The sequence below is a fragment of the Rhea pennata genome, chromosome 2 (genome assembly GCF_028389875.1).
Source record: "Rhea pennata isolate bPtePen1 chromosome 2, bPtePen1.pri, whole genome shotgun sequence".
Lineage (NCBI taxonomy): Eukaryota > Metazoa > Chordata > Aves > Rheiformes > Rheidae > Rhea > Rhea pennata.
This window is the reverse complement of record NC_084664.1, coordinates 10,363,282-10,384,046: the sequence shown is the minus strand read 5'-3', so window position 1 is coordinate 10,384,046 and position 20,765 is coordinate 10,363,282. Positions and strand designations below refer to the sequence as shown.

The following is a 20,765-nucleotide window of genomic DNA, read 5'->3' as shown; positions in this document are numbered from 1 at the left end:
TTTTGAAAGACATACTGAAACAAACTATAAAGATGCAGTTTGACTGACAGAGTGGGAACTTTAGAGCTTGAAAATTGAAGCTACAAATTATGAAGCAGTAGTAACTTCACAACCAAGGGTTTATATTAGCTTCTCTGTTTAAACCCATTTCAGTACTATCAAACTTTAACCAGAAAATGTGATATTTATTGCAAAAACAAAAGAAAAATGTTTCTGCAAAGTTTCGAGAAAACTCAAACTGTTTTATTCACAAAAGCAGAAGTCAATAAAAATATAGATATCCTGATCAGTTTTACAGACCACGTTCATTTCTTCTCTTTCACTGACAGGTAAATCATCATGAAAAAAATAGTAATAAGCATTTACATCACAAATCCTTTTTAACACAGATTTATGTATATGAGCAAATATATTTAAAAATTTTTGCATATAAATACAAAACAAAAAAAAATTACAGCTTCAACAAAACACTCCAAGAAAAACAGCTCTTTTTTGTTTCTGCGCTGTGTCATTTTTCAGTGGTGGATAGAGTAAGTGCTGTCCCACTGGCATTTTACAAAGTGTTTGGTTTAAATAAACTGGATTTTAGCATTAGATCACTGGCCTTGTTAAATATTTTTGAGTTCCAAACCCCTTTGTAGATCAAATTAGGATGTTTCTGCTAGATTTACATAAGTGATGCCAAAACAAACAGTCAAGACTGCTGCTAATAGCATCAGGAAACTCAATTTTATTTGAATTAGCGAGCACTCCATACAAAAACAACCAAAGATATCTTTGTTGCTCAAATCAAACTTCTACCAGCTCATTGTTAACTTATGAAGCTGAAGCCAGATCCTTCCTGCATGTTGACATAAATCTTCCCTGGAAACGAAGACTCGGTTTTGCAAGAGTCACACAACTTTGGAACCGGGGGCCATGATGGAAAGCAACAGAAGTTAACTAACAAGGAAGATAATTTCTTTCTTTTTAAAAATCTACTTAGTAGGATTAAACTTACATACAGAGAATTTCTCACCAAGATAAACATACCAAGAGTTAATTTTATTCCTGTGGAGACATGTAGAATTCACATTCTCCTCCATTTTAAAGATAAATTTTGACAAAAATGTTTCTAAAATGGTTTGCAAATGTATAGTGTTCTCTTAGTTATTTGCAAAAGAATCAGAAAATGCTATCATTTTAAAAACACAAGTACTGAAACAGGACAAATCACTGAAGTACAGAAATTAAGGAAGGGTTGTCTTGCACAGAAAATAACTATAAAACCATAATTAATACTGCCATAATTCAGATGATCAAGAACTACAACATCATTTTAGGTTACTTACATGCAAAATGCTTCCTGTCCATCTAAACTGAGAGAGCATCATAACTGGGAGAGAGTTTGCTTGTGTTTTAAAAAACATTTTTATGTTGCAAATATTTGCAACATAAATGCAAATGCAAATCCATTTGCATATATAAACAATGCTTGCTATGCAAGAGCTATATGAGAGATCAGCTACACCACTTAGCTCTTCAGGACGTGATTAGCTGTACCTATATTATTTCTCATCCTTTCATCTCTGGTTCTTTAAAATATCCAGCAACAGATTTTTGAAAAGTAGGGACTCATGCCTCATCCTGACTATACAAAAATAGCTGACAGAAGTAAAAACATCCGTTGCCAAAGGAAGCCCCTATCCTCCTCTTATTGCAGTCTGGATACTAAAAGTGGTATAAGCTGCTGCAGCAGCGATTTCCAGCTGACTTTAAGTGTAAAACAAAATTCAGGCTACAATGCCACTGAATACAGTATGTCAGAATTTCATACTCAGTGTACAGAATATAAGAAACAAGATCAGTAGGACCTAGATACTGAAAAAATTAAAAAGTCAGAGTATTTTCAGTGAGCCCAAAGACTCAACTGAGGTTTTGTACAACTGCATGATTGTTCTGTTTACATGACTACACCTACCTGAAAATCTTACTTCCCTTAAACCCACTGTCTCTGTTGAGCTTGTAGTCATGGTAATAGATAAGAATAGTATGCACTGTCTCCTTTTACAAAAGCAGAAATTATACATTACCAGTCATGATTATGTGGCATAACTCCTTCAAAATACAGACATTTAATAGAAAATTAATTTGCATTTTACAACATACAAATACGACACTATTAATGTAGCAAAAGAATGGAATTGAAAACTAATTTCCAAATATTTAAAGCATTAGCTTATAAGATAAATAATGCTATCTGAAGTATTCGGGTTTTGTATTAGGAGGAGGCAGTTGCACTATTACTGATTTCTTTTCATCTATTTGTAAGTTTCATAATTTTTGTAGAAAAATATACAAGAAACTAATTTTGGGGTAAAGAATAGGTTGGTATGTAACATTTAACATAAATAAAAAAGCCTAATGCAAAACTAAAAAGAAAACCAAATCATTTTATTTCTGTACATCAAGACTACAAATAGTATTTTAACACTTCATTTATTACCCGAATTAAGAAATTACACATTTTTATATGAATACTAGTAAACATCTTAAAATCACTCAGTTTCTCCTCATTTAAAAGGATATTGCTGGTTACTGCTTTTAAATATGAAATCCAACAGTTTCCAGTAACAGCAAAATAGTTTTTTGCATAAGAGATGAATACAAATCTGATTGCAAATTCTGATGATTTAAAATATAAAACTGAAGTTCAGAGGGATGCACTTGTTTATGAATCTTAGTTTGATTTTTCTTTTAAGTTGACTGCAGTTTACGTATGAATACCCAATGATGCACTTTAATTACTAGAGAATCAGTTCCTTCCATATGAACCAAATATTTCCCAGCAATCAAATTACATTAAGCAGCATATTCCCACCTACTCTTCTTAGCAGAAATACTGCAGGCAGATGGATACGAAAGCTTTGTTTAATCATAAAAAATAATGAGTTTGACTAGTGTCTACAGCAAAGATATGATATTTAAGATGAAATGATAGGGAAAAGGAATGTGAACACCACAGGCTTCAAATATAAAAGATAAAGCCTGATAACTTTGGTTCAAATAATTTTAATAGTAGTTACATGTATATTTTTCCAAAGTCATGACTTCTGTATGTACTGGGTATGCAATAGGAGTCTGATACATAAAAAAAAAAAACAAAAAAAAAAAACAAAAAAAAAAACTGTACAGGCATAGAAGACAGAAGAGAGAAAACATGGAAAGTCACATCCATTTACGACAGTGTTCAAGTGATAATGATGCAGCCAAAAGTTGAACTCAAAATAAGCATGCAAATCCAATTTCTCAAAGGTATTTCAGAAAACACAAATAAAATATTGGTTATAAATGTTTTTATCTCAGTGCCTACCATCTTGAGGGAAGGTAGTATAAAACAAAATCAGTTCTGTCTTAATTGCAATAACTACAATTTGTAAACAATTCTACCACATAAGTAAAGATGTTGGCTTATCAGTAATGAGCATTTTCAACCCCATTTCTGGGATATCTGCAAACATCTGCTTCGCTTCCATCTAAAAGATTAATTACAGGGAGTTAGCCCTGTCTCATCCCAATGTGCTGCTTGGTACACAACTTTATTGCCAGTTCATGAAGTTATATATATCTGAACAGCACAAAGCCAAAGCTTCATCTTTGGTTAATTTTACTGAGATGTCACTATTCTTTAAATGTGCTCTTTCTTCGCATAAACACAGAAAACAGCCACACTGCACACAGCATTCATTAGTTTGAATCATAAAGCAGTGTCAATGTAATATTAATTAATGAAAGTTTAACTAACAAATCGTGTTTAAAAATGAAACCTATTTGAGGGCATTTGATAAGACACAAGAGCTTCAGAAATCTAGACAGGATTCCCTTAAATCTGCTTGTGTGGGTGCTGCTTGTGGAGTAGGCACTGGCTAGTTCCTCTGCAGATCATCTGCATAAGCATCAGTTCAACTCAGCTTAGTTCAAATCCAGCAGCACATTCAATAGCATAAAGAAGCTTGCTCCGCATAAGATTTTCATCATAAAACTCAGGAAGCTTTAGCAAGTTCATGCAGGTACTGGCAGTGGGTAGCCTGTCTAGATCAGATCCTCCATTGTGAATGCAAAACGCAGGATACAACTCCTGAAAAAAACAATAGGAAAAAAACACATCAAAAAATATATATAAGGCCAAAAATCTAACCCTTAACAGCTGGCACAGACTTCCAGGAAATAAATGATTAGACTAAAATCAGTCACAATGACACATTCAAAAGATACTTTCATTCCTAGTTTCCCCCAGAAGCACTCAAATTGTGTAGCAACTCCTCCACCCATCAAAATCCACTATATTGCAAAACAGAAAGCTGTCTTATCTGGTTCTAAGGAAAAAAAATATTATTGTTTGTACACTCTATTCTGCAAATACATGGTGCTAAAAAAGCAGTGAAGTGTGATATGGAAAAAAAGCAGTACGATAGCATGCAAAAAGATTTTTATTGTATTTGGGAGAGACAAATGATTCACAACAACTTCAGACTTTTCTTACAAAGCCTCCCAAATGCATATGGATGCTGGTTATTTTGCAGGAATAAGTAAATGACAGATTCCAGTTACACTGAAGTTTTCTGACAGTGAAAAATACATGCTTAACACAGGGAACTATAGACCACTGAAGTAATAGATATAGATAGAAAAGGATATTCTGCCATGTTTGAAGTTCACTTTGCATGCTACAATGACATGGTTTCTTCTGAAAATTGCGCTTGGTTCTTCCTTCCCATCTTGGCATTGTTTCAGTGAATACCAACAAAAACAATTTTGCTCTTACTAATAAAGCAATGTGCTGGGCCAGTTCAAACATTTTTGTGTTAGACTTTAAAAGTATCCTGCTTTTATGCAGAAGTTCTATATGAGCATTTACTTGTCACGTTAAAGTGATGCTCTGAAGAGGGAGAGAGGGTTAATGAGCAGGCAGGCTGTAAATAGAAATTTGACAAATTCATGTTACCATTTCACTTTTTTTCTGTCATCCAAAAAAAAAAAAAAGAAAAAACTTTCAGTGTTTCCCTTCTTAAGCGTTATTTTGTTAGCATACTGTAGATATATAGAATATATTCTTCAAGTTTGGGTGAGTATTTATAAAACCACTGTTTTCCTTCTACACACCACATATAATAATCATAATCATAATTTTCATTGTTAAATTCAATGCATCTGATATTATACAAGACTTAGGTTAAAGACATTTTTTTCTCTACAGAGATTTCAGTGTAAACTAATCCTTCAGCATGCCTGAAATTTATGAATTTGAAGACAAACAATACTCACTATTCAATGGACCTGTTCATGCATAAGATTAAGCAAGTATATACACTACTGTGGTTATAACATTCTGAATCAAGAGATGCTTCAAATTCTCCAAATAAAGAGCTAATTTTACTTAAACCAATTACACTGCATTTCTTCAGGTTCTAAAAGATTATAAAATCATTCAACAGTTATTTGGATGATACAGATGTGCATAATGAGTCTGTAATGATATAAATTTGTCAAACTGCTTATTTTTCTGGTGTGATAAGCATGGATCTGAGGAACAGACATTTAATATGCAACAATTTAATTGTTTTAATAAATCTAATTTCTTCTTCTGAGAAACATCATAGTGCAAAAAGGCTTTAAAAAAAAAAAACCTCTAAAGCACTGCTTTTGCTGGCAAGAAAGTATTCATCAAATGCTTGCTGAGCTAAAACAGTTCTGATTTTAGAAACTGGAAAAAAAAATCCCAGCTCCAAAGGCAGAAGGTCAATGAGATTTTAAGCTAAATTATTGTTCAAATGGAGGCCTTAAAATGTATTTCATGGCTAAAATGCTGCATTTTTAGTGTTCCTTTCAAAATGCTAATTGATTTCCCCTACTTTAGCTTTAAAAATGGAAAAATGAAGTTCGAAATTGAAATGTCATGCCAAGGGCACCATTTGTTGCATAATTAAATACCATACAGTGGGAAACTGCAATAGTTTGGAATTGAAAAGTATCATCAATTTGTTATGTGACCTGATTGGAACTTAACAATTTTCAACCACACTTTAATGATTTTTTTTTTTGTCTGTAACAATCACATTTATTAAATTTATTAAACTTTAATTAGCTTTAGCAAATGTTATTCTGAGTCTGAATCTGGCAGTGAGAGTTCTAAATTTTTAAATGATGCAAATCTAGACTGTTCTATCTGTAAGCTATGAATGTCAAGACATTTCTTTATCTTAAATTAACATGCACTAATTTTAACAAAATGTGACAGTTCTAAAATCTTCTGCATACTCAACTGTAGAATGAAAATGAGAAACTGTGTTCCTCACAGAAAAATGTAGTATCAAAATTGCAAACAATTTTAAAAGGTATTTTGTGTAAAAGTCTACCCTCAACATAAATAAATTCAGACAGTTATTTGGCTGGTGATAGCACTTCCACAGCTTCACCTTCGAAGCTCTAAACAACACATTGCCATAGGCTACCACTACATTATTGCTCGCAGCAATGCCAATTGCCCATTTCCTTTTCTGGCAAACACTTGCATCTTACCGTTTCTGTGGAGTCCCTGAAACAGTCAGTCTGATGAACAGCCCTCAGCCCTTGGTCTGTCGGCAAACCCGTGTTAACAGGATGTGACTGCATGTGCTGTGCATCCCCCTTCTGCACAGTGCTATCCACTAAAGCAGCAGTAATGGCTTTTCATTCTGGTTTCTTTTGCATGTGGTTTAGCTTTCAAGCCCGTTCTACAGTGAATTGTTCTTTTAATGTTTTGCTATCATGCTGCAAATGGTATTTTACTATTTTACTTCAATTTTTCCTAACCAAGTATGCTAAAACCAGGCTGTGGCCCACTTCCTAACTACACACACTCCTCTACACATTTGGCCTCACTGCACCCTGTTTTTAATGTCTCATTTGTTGGCCTTAATATTTTTAGATTTTGGAGTCACTTCCGGTATCTCTTCCAACATCATACGGCTGCTTCAGAACTGGGAGCTTACATCTGCATTTCCTGCTCTTCCCTTGTAATTAAAAAGGCAGTTAACAAATTTAAACTTTCTTTACTTTCTTCCCACACAATTGTTTCTCAGTTCTCCATTATATGACTGATTTTTAACTATGCCTTGTCCTATCTACCTTGATCTCATCCCACAGTTTTCCAATCATACTTCCCACTGCGTTATCCAGTCCTGTTTGCTGCTAGAGTAAGTAGACTGTACAGTGATATTCACATAGGACTGAAGAGTTAACAGTAATACTTGCAGACTTTCAAATAATCACTCAACTAATGCTTTAGATAGGATTCCTATCATTGAACAGCCATTTCCATTGTCTCCATATCCAAATCTAATCATCCTAAGCTCACCTTACTGTTAAAGGGATTCATTTAATCCTGAAATAGATATGTGTAACAGTCAAATTAAATTACCAGCTGAAGGTGCCCACTGCATTTCTAGGTGTGTCTATGATTTTAGCTCAGCTACAGATCATAGACATTTAAGTTGGTGGGTATGTTGCCAATCCGTATTTTAACATCATGGCACAGAACTGGCTACAACAGCTGAAGCTATTATGAGGAGGGTGAGACTGCATAAAGGAGTACAGAATTATTATGCCCCACATCAGGTTGAAATGTTCATGTACTACAGGGTACATGCAGCAGTGTCACTATCAGCTTATAAACAGTAAGAAAATAAAAAGACTGAGGAAGGACAATGTTAGTTTGCAGCATAAGGCGATAGATGGAGGATAAGGGCATAGTTGAAGGTTAAGGACAAAGGGGCACGCAGCAGGTTTCAAAGCTGTAAAGGCCATTCTTCCCTACAGAATGTGGCAGTGAAATTGCTCTACCGCCTTAAAAAAAAATCCACATCCTGTGTGACAACCTACTAATTCTTTTATGTATCACAAATCATTAAAGTGGCTGAGGTCTGTAACGGATACTTCTCATTTCAGTACTAGAATGTTTTCTGTTTTCCAGCAGAAATTTGTATTTAAGAAAAAAGTAAATCATTAGTTTGGAAATTCTAGCATTAAGTTTGTTTAGTTCAGTAAAGGAAAAACAAACAGTAAAAATATCTAGAGTTGGAGAGGGGGAGCAAGGCGTGGTTTTTTTGGCTTTATTCTTCACATTTGACACGTTTGACATTACGTCACCCCCGGCCACAGAAAAAGTGCCCAATTCCTAGAGCTCAGGAAGAAAAATTCTTCTGGAAAAATTCTGCCTTTCAAGTGGAAACTTGAAACTTTAAATGCTAACTAGTTCAGAATGAACTTTTAGTGTATGAGGCAAAAAAAAAAAAAAAAAAAAAAAAAGTAAAATTCCACCTCCATGCTACTGCATGCATCTGAAATTCCTGTTCCTATATAAAATGTTAGCATCTGTCCCCAAGATACTTACATGATGAGAAAATGCTCATTCACACCTCAATATAATAGAGTAAGTATAGCTGTTTTGTAAAATAATACTAATAAAGCCTTCAGCACTCACATAAAACTTGCATTCATTTTTTATGGGTTTTTCTGTTTTACTTAATAAATGTAGAAAATCAGTAATATCCATTGCTAGTTAAATATTATATCACACTATCACATACTAACGTGAGAAGTCCTTTAACTCTGTTTAGCAACACATCTAAGGAAGCTAAACAGAGCAACTCATCGTATTTTTACTTGTAAGCAATTGCATGAAAACCTCTGTATTTACAGTCCAGTAAGCTCACCTTTGTATTAATTTATTAAAGAGTACAACAGTAAATATGCTGTTGAGCAACACACTGAAACTGATGGTGTTGCTATTAAGTGATTCGTACTTTCCAGTGAATTACACAAAAGCATTTCCACATTTCTTGATGAAATGTCATCCAAGGACAGATCTTAGCCAAAATTTCACAGCCCAGCTGAAACTTCCAGTTAGAATATCCTCAGAATTTTAACTAACTTGCCTTGGTCTCTCTTTGGTTTTATAAACAGTGGACCAAAGTTTTCTTCTTGCTTAAGGTTCACTGTAAATATCAATCTAAAGACAGCAGCAAAATACTTAGATATAAAGAGTAATAAGCCATAATCTTATATGTATACAAATGCTAATCTAAAGGAAACATACGAAATACATCTCCAGTTTCAAATGTTTATATTTAATAGCTGCTGATACACCCTAAGTCCTCCTTTGCCCAATTTTGAAAACATTACTATTAACTTAGTATGTTCCTTGAAGGTGGTGGTAATGCTGGTTCTATTCATTAATGAAACACAATCAAAGCATGGCTGCACGGATCTTTCATGACAAAAAGAAAGCACTTTAACCAATGCTATAATGAATGCTTTTTTAAGACTATTTCATATTTCTTGAAATATTTTAAAACTATTATCATTATACTCAAGTGCAAAGACTGAAGCTGTTATCTAGTCACAAAGTCTGTTATTTTAAATTCCTACAGACAAATTTTATATCACAATTGTGATATAAATTACAACTACAAAAATCGACACAAAAAAAAAAAAAGAATCAGAAAGACATGAACCTTAAACCCCAGAAGAGGCGGTCGAGAGCAGCTCGTTACAAACTTGAGTAGTTTGCGTTTCTCTTCATCAGTGAAGCTTTCCACAACCCTCCAAAATATTTTTATTACGGGATGGTCTGCTGCGTAGCCACCTATGATGAGATTTAAATGATTTAAAGATAAAATAGTTTTATAAAAGAAAGAAACCCTTTGGAAAACCTCGCATCAATTTTTAAAAGCTTGAGGAAAATATTAAAAGCAGCAGGCTTATATTGCTGACCTCCATTATCTACAGATATCTCTGAGCATTACATTTTTAGAGTTTCTCATTCATTGCTAACCTTAGACATACCATTTCCCTCTACTTGTTTATTTTAAATTAGTTTTATTTAGTTCAGTATTTTAGTATTTATCTAGGAACTTTGGGTTATTGCCATTCACTGCAAGAATTCACAAAATGTGCAAGACTCAGGAGATTATTTCATAAGCCAACTTACTTTGAAGTAAGCTGGGATGTGAACTTTTATGTTAGCTACTCTTTGGTTACATTCATGATGAATTCAGGGAAAAACGAATTAAGATGCCTAGCATTTCTAACATGGAAAGAACATGAGCAGTCCCTTGGGCCTTCTGAGAAATGATAAGTATCCGAATGTACTGGTAGAAATAACCATCCCCGTATCATTTGAACACTTAATTTGGGGGCAGCTAGACGCAACCACTGACTAACTTCCAGTTAGAAAAGGAATTATATATTCTCTAATTATCTGTCTAAAAACTTGTATTTAAGTGCATAAATACTATAAACCGCATACCTCTATGTCCCCACATTAATTAAATCTGGTGTTAATTTTTCCCAACCTTCTGAAATTCAGGCATCTATCTAGAGAGTTTGGCCACCAAGGATAGCAACAAGGACCCTACAACTTCTTTTAAAACTAAGTTAGGTTGAAAAGCAAATTTATTTATTCTTGAATCAGTCATAACAGATTTTTTAATTAAGTAACATATACTTACCTGAATAGTTTGTGAAAGATTTAAGATCATCCAAACTAATAGGAACCTGGGCACCAGATATCAAAACCTAATAGTAAAGTAAGTAGGACAATTACATTACAGGCAAAAATTAATTGCTTATTTGCAGTTTTAAGTAAATGTTTTAGGAGTCGTAAGCAAAAATACCTGTATTTCCTGTTGATCAAACATTCGAAGCCATTCAAGATTCACAACGTTGGCCAGGCCCTGACGGAAAGCAAGGCAATGCTGTCGAATTTGTTTATTTAATCTGTAGTCTGCCACTAGATGGATGTATGCTATTCGGTTAGCACTGGTAACAGGAATATCTTTTCCACCTGGCTTCAGCTCAACCACCTATAAACATAATAATTTTCATAACCATGGTAAACTTTTAAGTTGGTGTGCTGCAAATGGAAGACTGAATTACAAAACACTCCAGTAGGTGATTTACATACTTGAGAGTAACTAGAATATACTCAAGAATATTCACCTCAAAATAAAAGATTATTACAAGTGTTGTTTTTTTATGTTTACTCATAAGTGCAAGAGTGCGGTACCCAGTTTTCAGAACAAGATCTTCAGCTGCAAGTACACAGAACTGAAAACATGGCCCTGTGCTCTATTACCAGAAAGTAAGTGGATTCAGCAGTATCAGAGCTCTTTTTTAAGAGCTGATGTTTAATGCTAAATTCACCATTGCAAATTAAACAGAAACTGAGGTGAAATTTTCCCCTTGGCAAAGCTTTCCGCTAGCTTCACTGCTGCTAGTAAGTGCCGTGGAATATAGAGTAGCCTGTATGAGCAAAGGGCACACATCACTGTTTCCTTCCCGCTGAATTAGGAAAGCTCAACTTGACTGGCAATATTCTTCTGTTTAACTGTTTGGTGCAAGTGAACTTTGCAGAATCACACTATTGAAAACAGTGCCCACCGAGTCAAAATTAAGATTCTGATACAGAGTTGATTTACAGAATGATAAGCATTCAAAATTCATGCTGCTCTAAAGCTAACTTAAAACACGTTCAGTATTTTCAAAAGAAAAAAAAGGGGGAATGAAAAGAAAGAAAGAAACAGAAAAAAACTCCAGACCTACTCTTTATCATTCTACTAAGTTTAGTTTTTGTCCTTCAAGTACATCAGGATAAATCAGCATGGAAGAATTTATGATGAAAAAACCCCAAAACAAAGATTCTGCCACTGTAATAAGATACAAAATGATTTACAATAGGATCATGGGTAGTAGTAGTTAAAACATTAACGATCTTTACTTATTCTGAAGTTTTTTTACTACTAGTTTTGCAGAGTAGCCCAAAAAGAAGAGAGTACTAAAAAGAGGATTAAAAAAATGAAAAATTGACATGTGTTCACCTTCTCAAACCTTCAGAAAAAGTTTATTTTTCTACACTCTAAAGTCAGGATTTTTTTTTCCCAACTGTTAGCAAACTCTATGCATTTTGATCAGTAATGATCACGTTTGTAACACAGAATTCAACACAAATTGTGAATAGCTTCTTTTGCAGCATGCTATCTAAAAATGTGAGCAAAACCAAAATGTTACGATGAAAAATCTGTAGCACTTTTGAGCATTCACATTTTTACTGATTCATAGATTTTTTTAAGGCCAGAAAAGAACATTACAATATGTTATTTGACCTCTCAGATAACACAAGCGAGAATTCTATTTAGAGATTCCTGTATTTAACTCAATAAATCCACAGGCAAGTTAAAACACATTTTTTAGAGAGACAGGCAGTCCTGGTATAAAGACTCTTTATGATGGAGTATTTACCACTTTCTTTGATAAACTAGGCCAATCCTGAACTACTATGAGTGTTTAAAATGTCATACTTCCTACTTTAATTCTTCAGCTGCAAACTTCTCAATTTTTTAAGCCTACAGTAAAGAACTCATCAGTACCACCCATCACTTCTGTGTGTGGGAATTGCTACATTCAAGTCCTTCTCCCTGAAGAATTAAGTAAAAATGAAAGCATCAGTCTAGTTTGCTCGGAGCCATGCCCTGATCGTCTGGCAACCTGCGCTGCTCACATGGGTTTGCTCTCTTCCGAGTGAGTCCAAAACTTATGGGCACAACCGACAGGACAGCCTTCTCCAGGCCCACCCCTTGCAGAACCTGGTGTGTGGTGCAGCTGCCTGCTCCGGAGGATACAGCCCTGTACATGGCAGACAGGGAACAATCTGCACTAGCTCGCCTGAGGAGGACTCTCGTCCTGGTAAAGTCCACAGGGAGGATTTAGAAAGGTAGGGGATATTGTCCAGACCAAAAATGAAATGTTTGATGAAAAGTTGCTAAGCTTTCTCCCCCGCCACTGCAGGTAACCACTCTGGCTAGAGAGCTGCCGTGTTTTACCTCCTACCCTTTTAGTACTGTTGCTAGGAAGTTCATCAGAAATTTCACTCATCTAACAATTAGAAATATTATAATTTCCAGTTCCAGTCCAATAGGTAAAACTAGTTCATATGCATTCTTCTTGAAAGATCAACATTGGCCTGTAGCTTAAATATTGTCCTATCCTTCTTCTCGTTCTCCAATTATATCCATACATACATATCACAACTGCATCATTATCTCTTCTTTTGTCACTACTTCACCAAATAAAATTTCTCTCTCTGAAGCAAGACTACATTGGATTCATCCATATTAAAGCATATTAGCATATAGCACCTAACTTACCATGTTTCTCTTAAAAATATGGGCACCATCAATAAACAAACAGTTATTATTCATTTTGCATACTACATCTTTTGTTAGATCTCTTTCAGTATTTATGTAGAAAGATGCTCAAACTGACTTTCTAAATGGTTACAGGGAACAACTAACTGGCAATGAGTTCTAGAAACCACTGTATTTAGGATTCATCCGTGCACTTGGTGAATAAGAATCCAAATTGCTAACCTTCCCGGCAATAGGAAACCTAACAGCTAACCTTCCCAGGAAATAAGAGGGCAAGACACAGAGCAACTTATGCTTATGTTCACATTGTAATTATGCTCAGTTGGTTAGAGCGTGGTGCTAGTAATGCCAAGGTTGTGGGTTCGATCCCTGTATGGGCTACGCATTTGAGGGTTGGACTAGATGATCTCTAGAGGTCCCTACCAGGATCTCCAGGTTCCCTACCAACCTTACCAATTCTATGATTCTATGTTGTCTCCATGGTGGTCTAAAGATATAGGGAAAGGTGTATCAATTGTCTAATGAAAGCCATTTTCTCTCCTTACAATGCTCATACTACAAATCTGAGAGAGAAAACACTATACTCTTTTGGGCTACTGCTAAAAAGAAAATCGAGAAAATACAAAAAAGAAAACTTTTTTTTTTTTGCTTTTGTGTTTGCATTTTTATTCAAAGTAGCAAATCTTGGTTCCTGATCTGGCAACACTTTGTGGCAAAACCCCCCTACAACTCTGTAACTGCCCATATCATAGATAAAACTACAGCATTCAGTTAACAGAATCTGCCCATGTCACAGATAAAACTACAGCATTCAGTTAACAAAATCTCACAGAATTTTCCTACACTCTCACTACTTATTTGCAGAGTTTGTAAATGTGAGATTAACTCGACCAGCACTGTGTCCTAGTACCACCACAATTTGAGAGAAAAAGGACAAATGTGGCAGGAAGAATACATACTTCTTACTCTTTGTGGCATAATGTATGTTAAGCAGAAGACACAAAATGCTGAAGTTTGGGCTGGCAATAAAATTAGAGTAAATTTATGCGCAGTTCGCTTTTTACTCATTGGTTATTTTCATAATGTTTTAATGGCCCTACTGTAAGATTCCCACTCAATTGTAAATGTCAGGAACGTCTGTTAAACAGTTCCTGTTCAAAAAGGTCACAACACAATCTATCACGTCTAAAAAGTTTTACCACCTTCAATTTTATCTGTTCAATTTTACCACTAGATGGTGCAAAATAGTAATACAGGTTATACAGGAGGTGAGAGAATAGAAAAAATCCTCAAAATATGCATACTTACATCACCACCTAATTTCTATTTTGTCGCTCTAAATTAAAAATAAAAACAAAAACAATTTCATTTTAATTTGGTTAGTTATCAAAATTATATATTTAAAAAGCAATCAAGAAAGTATGCATCTTATTTAGATAGTAAGTATTTGGAATATTCAGATAATACCACAGATAACTAAATTCTAGTCCATACTGACACAGTATATCTTTAAAATGAAGGAAAAATATCAATGGAGGATAGAAAAATATCACGTTAAAAAAAATCTGCAAGAAAACCTACTTCACTATTTGTAGAAATGTACATGTGTTGTACTAGGCATATTCATGGTTGGATATACCTTAAACTACTGTTGCATGCAATTCTTAAGAACTAATGTTTTTATTGGTTATAAATTCAGTTACATGTTTCTATGAGAACCTACTTCCAGAAAACGTAAACGTGACCAACTTTTTTTTTTTTTTTTTTTTAAACAAACCTTACTATTCATATGTTTACATATTGGAATATGAATGTAAAACCCTGTATTTTCTGTATGCTGGCATTCAAGTGAATGGGTTCAGGTGAGCACTGAGTTACACTATTATGCTTACTGCAAGTAAGTTTTCAGACATGATAGCAATTTTGAAATAAATACTCAGAAAAGCTTACTGAAAACAAAATTGGACAAGCAAAATCAATTCAGGAAATTAACCTCCCGACTCATCAAGAATAATCTCACACAAAGCAGCTCTGTAATTTGATTACAGGCAGGCAATGGGAAGTCTCTACTGGCAGAGGAACTTAATGCTAGGTGCTTCATGTACAAATCTGGTAGTGGCAGCTGCTTCCCAGGCTAATGGAGAAAAGGGGAATACTGGGAGAGTAAAGTGTGAAATATTTTAGGGAAGAATAAGGGACCTTTTCACCTATGTATTCTGAAGTATGAAGAGCTTTCGTGCGTTTGAAGACTGAAGACACACGTTTGATGCAATTTCAAAAAGCATTCTTCGAGATAAGGTCCTACAAGCCTGTTGATGGGACAAATGAAAATGAGACTCTTGTCATGTTTGTACACATGACACCTGAATTTTTTCAGTATTCTGAAAATAATTAAATAAAGGTTTTCTTTCTTTCCCTGGCATCTGCCTTCCAGATGTTCAGGCAGGAGCCCCTGGTAGGATTTTGCATTTGAATGCCTAAGAATGCATTTGCCATAAGGGTTATAAATCTGCCCTAGAAGGATCAGTATCAACTTAATCATTTTGCTTCTGAAAAACCTCCAGAATCATTCATCTAAGCCACTGTATCCTAGCAAAGATGCTTCCAGGACAAGAAAAAAAAATCATAATCATTTTTAAGACTTCAAAATTTTCTCTCAAGAAATTTAAAGGCAAAGAACTCTCCTATTGTCAGTCAATATATTCTCATTAACAGAAATGGCATTTGCATCTACTTTAAAAAGGGTATCTTGAGACAAACTTTGATACTATCTGCATTTCACAGAAACTGCTGCCTCATATAATAAAGTGCTTTTCTGGAGATATGTTTATGAAGGCCTTCATTTATGGAGTATTCTGATCACATTAAGACTGTTCCGATCCATGTAACCTCAAGAGTCATTGTTTGAGAAGACTGAGTACAGAATCTTATGTATTTGAAGGAGTAGCAGTAAATATTTGAATCTCTTCCTCTCCTCCCTAAGACAGACACAAAACTTGCCTTCCTCACTGTGGGTGTGTTTGGGGGGGGGAGGGGGGGAGTGAGAGAGGAAAGTGCAAGGGAATAAGAGGTCTGAAGAAGAAAAGGCATTTTCTTGAGCTTGTTAACCTAAGCTTATTATAAGCATTTTATTATCTTCTAATCTACAAGATAAAATGAAAAAATATATAATACATTACTTGAAGGGATCGGTAACTAAATATATAACTGATATTCTTTAGAGCCTTTTTTTGGCTTCCATTTTATATAGCTACTCCAACAGCTGCTGCAACATTACTGCATTACCTGATTCTTTATCAAAAGCTAAAGCTATTTGGGGAGAAAAGGTTGAATGCAGAGCTCCTCTAATTAGCAGGTCTAATGTGCAAATTATTAAGTACCTTTTTCAACTTCTGGTGAATGCACTTTTACAATAGTTTAATGGGATCTAAAAGCACATTACAGGATTGGAATCAATATACTGATAATAGAAATCTACCTTCTACTACTGACAGAGGCAATAGTGCCCCTTCTGAATGTATCTTTCATTGCAGATAATGCTTTCTTGTCACAATTGCTGGATGGACACTGTCACGAGGATAGCTATTTACAATGGTAAATTTATGATGCATTTATTGGCCACTAATTTATTAGACACTTAAGTGGTTGTTTAGCTGAAAACTAGAGATAATGTACATTTGACATAAAGAGTGCAAATTAAGCTCTTTTTCCAAAGTGAATTAGCCTTACCTTGACACAATTAATTAGTATGCAGTGGTTAAATGAGTAAAGCACCCAACAAAATGTATTTATCTATATGAAGCTTATTACAATGTTGAAGTGAAATAAAAAGTAACCTGCTGCATTCATACACACACACACACACACAAAAACAGTTAAAGAATCAATCAGTTCTGCTGAACTACATTAAAATGTAGTTTCATTAAAAGGTGGTTTATACTTCAAGGGTACAATGTCACTTCTCCAAGTATAAGCACAGTAATACTCCATCAAAATACTCAAATTACTGAGTTTAGTTACTCAAAAGCTCACTATTACAGTGAGCCTTCCTTTTAAAGTTATGACAAATAATTAATAATCAAAAGCCTTGATGCTAGTAGCCATAGCACTCAGAATTTTAATGAACAAATTAGACTTCTTGGCAAGAATGCACTTAATGCAAGCTTTCTGTAGCAGTCAGTAGAGCTAGTGACATCTCCGTCTTGGACCTCCTGGTGCTCCAGTTCAGAACTATTTCTCTTTTCTATCTCTTTCCACTTGTTAAGCTAGTTTCTAACTTCTTTGTATAACTGAATTTTTAAGGACACATAAACTAGATGTAGTAGTATGGAAACCACAGCCTCTCCAGAAAATAATAGCTATTTTTAACTAAACTGGATTTGTGTTGGCTATGATCAATAACACTATTACTTGAAAAGCATTTAACTGAAGGGGTTTAGAATAAAAACAGCATTTTTTTCCATCAAAATCATTGTTTATATTAGAAATTGTCAACTTCAGTGCCTTGCAATCTAGTAGCCAAATACGTGTATGCTACAGAAATCAATTCAGTGATCAACAAATTCCTTGCTACATGCTACAATATAATACCTGCTCTATGAGTAAGTAACTGCTTTCCTATGTATCTTTTTTTTTGTTTTTTAAGTATGTTTCTAAAGACAGCGCAGCTCAGAGGTTTTTAAATAGTGAGTGGAACCCAGGAAAAATATGGCATGTAGCTTATATCTTACATGAACTATTACTTATGTTAGATAATTCCTGATCCTCTCCCCGTTAAATACGGTTTATGAACCCAAAATTTAAGGATAATATTTTTAAATTGTAACAAAATCCAGCTTTTTGGATCTTCCCATATGACAGGAAACGGATGATGGAAGAATAAAGTCTGAGCTTGTTGCTCTTAAAACAGAAGTCTTAGGTATTAAACTCGCTGTGATTTAAGCAGCTGTAAAATAGCTCAGTAACAATTTCCAGGACCAGCTGCTGCATCTCAGTGGCGCTGCTTCCTCAGCTAGAGCCTGTATAATCCCAGATTTCCCGCACCAACAGGGAAACTGTGGAGAACATTTTACTCCCTTTCATAATCTGTATTTCAGACCTGAATCAGCACAACGTTGTACATCACAATATTGTCTATTTTTTTGACCCCAGGTATGAGTAATGGAAAGGAAACAAGAGGGACAACTCTTGAGCAGTGCTTCAGGCTCTACATTTTGATAACAGAATACTCCACTGATACACTAACATTGGAGCAGCACTTTGAGAGAAAGATAGGTAAGGAATTAAATACAATCCTGCATCACCCTCCTATAGCTTCGAATAAATTTCTGCTTGTGTTCTCATCTCTGCTGTTCAGAACAGGTCAACACTGAACTGAAATAAAACAACTCAATTTCCAGCTCCCCCTTCTTAGAGAAGACCAGGAACAGCACTCACTGAAGCAAGCAGCTCAAAAAATGAGTGTAGAGCATGTAGAAATGATCTGACTTTTACTAATATCTCAGGTAAGTACACTTCATCAGTGTCAACACCCCTCCTCATCCTCACAAGTGGGAAAGGGAAAACACACAGAAAATATATATGCTCTGATCCTCGCAGCAGCCTACTGGCTTTGTAAGAGGTTTGTGTTCGTTACACACTTAATTTATTCAGAGTCTGCAACCTGACAAGCAAAGTACAAGATTATCCCTTGGTAAGAAGCCCTATATCCTCTTTGCTCTCAGAAGCAGTATCTCCACTTGCTTAGCTATGCTGAGTAAGTCCTATCTCTTACTGGTCTGATGAATCCTAACTTTATGTTTATATATATATATACATATATATATACACACACGTATACACATATGTGTATATATACACATATATATACATGCACATGTATATATACATATATGTGTATATATGTATATAAACAAATATGTATATGTATACACGTATTTATACATGGGAGGTAAAAAGGATGCAGGAGAGTGACAAATTAAAAACAAAGTAGCGATTGAAGGAATCATTTTTTTAAAGAAAGGAAGCGGAGAAGAAAAGGTGAGTGAAACAGAAGAAAAGAACAAATATAGGAAAGATGTCACGAGAAAAAATACATAGAAACATACTGACAGGCACATACACATACGTGCTTCTGTATGTGGACACATCTATGCAAAAGAAAAAAGGAAGCAGTACAGCAAAGGCTGAGAAGGAAATAAAAAGCAGGATAATTCTGTCAGTATTTCAAAAGAAAAAGTAAGACTGTAAAAATGACTAATAAACATTAAAATCAAATATAACAGGCAAAGAGAACTACATGATTTTTATTCCTCAAATATGACAGGAAGCATGACAACAAATCTTATCCAAGAAGGTTAATTCTATGAGCACATACAGGCATACTTTTCAACTGGTCATTAATTCTCTACTATTACTAAATTCTGTAGTGTAAAGTTGTCATAAAAGCTCGTATCATAAAGGACCTAACTAACGGGCTCAATTTTCAGAAGCACTGAACACCAATTTCCCCCTCAAACTCAGCTGGCAGCTCAGCCCCTCCAAAAGATTTGGCCTTTTTTGTTGTTTTTTGTAAGGTCAGAAAAAGCATAAAGTAGAAATTCTGTAGTTTATATACCATCTAATTTCTACAGTTATTTAAAGTGGAATCAAGGAAACAATTTTACACTTGTGCCTTATCACTTTCATGCTCAAAAGTTAACTAGTAGAGATACTAATGATTCATCAGTCAAACATAACAGAAAAAAGTGCCAGAGCACCACTCTTACCTGTGCTTCCCCAAGGTCATTATTTACCACAGTGAAGTTTAGTCCAAGTTCTTCTACATCCCCTTCATAGCTCTTGAGAAAAAGCAAATTCTTGTACATTTCTGGATCTAATGAAGCTAAATGATGAATATCAACATCAGCGCTTGTCCCCAGTAACTTTGAGAGGAAAAAACTAGCAAATGGTAGCTCCACCAGCATATTTTCATAAAGAGCCTAAAAACCAAAATGATTTAAAAAAAGTTAGATTTTATTGTAGTACCACATACAAATTCTAAAAGCTACTGTGTATTTCTTAACTTGTTCGTAACTCCTCTTTAATTTAGCACCTAGATAGGATCTTGTGGTATCATAATAACCCATCTATTACATCAATTTAAAAATGCTTAACTGAAGCTTGAAATTTGAATATCCTTTTTAAATACCAAGATCAAAAACTAAGAAACTAATTATGTGGTGATTTAAAAGGTAAGGTCACGGCTCATCTCTCCTTAAGTCTTCTAGTCCAAACTGCTAGATCAAACAGAAAGTGTATGAACTGTATACATTATTCATAAGAAAAAGAAGGTTTCTTAGAGACAATGTAACAGCATTAAAAATGTCTTCAAAAAGTTGTTAGTCTGTTCCTCCATTCCACCAAACCATCTGGTTCTTCACAAGCAAAATTATTCCATTCATAAACTGCTCCATGTAAAACACTCAGTATTACTAACACTCATGTTTAACCCTGAAAAGTAAATATGTAAAAAACATACTCCTCAAATAGCATTTTTAAAAA

The 20,765-nt window shown here is 34.7% G+C and overlaps 1 protein-coding gene across 2 annotated transcripts in view; it reads right to left on the bottom strand.

The window, feature by feature from the left end:
• Positions 1-221: 221 nt before the first annotated feature.
• UBE3C (ubiquitin protein ligase E3C) overlaps positions 222-20,765 on the bottom strand; it is an 84,177-nt gene continuing 63,633 nt past the window's right edge. For both annotated transcript variants that reach the window (XM_062568837.1, XM_062568838.1), the window contains 5 exons: positions 19,991-20,203; positions 10,695-10,883; positions 10,530-10,596; positions 9,534-9,664; positions 222-4,117 (listed from right to left, as the gene is read on the bottom strand). In XM_062568837.1, the coding sequence (XP_062424821.1) occupies positions 3,947-4,117; positions 9,534-9,664; positions 10,530-10,596; positions 10,695-10,883; positions 19,991-20,203 (771 nt within the window). In that variant the 3' untranslated portion in view covers positions 222-3,946. The remainder of the gene's footprint in view (positions 4,118-9,533; positions 9,665-10,529; positions 10,597-10,694; positions 10,884-19,990; positions 20,204-20,765) is intronic.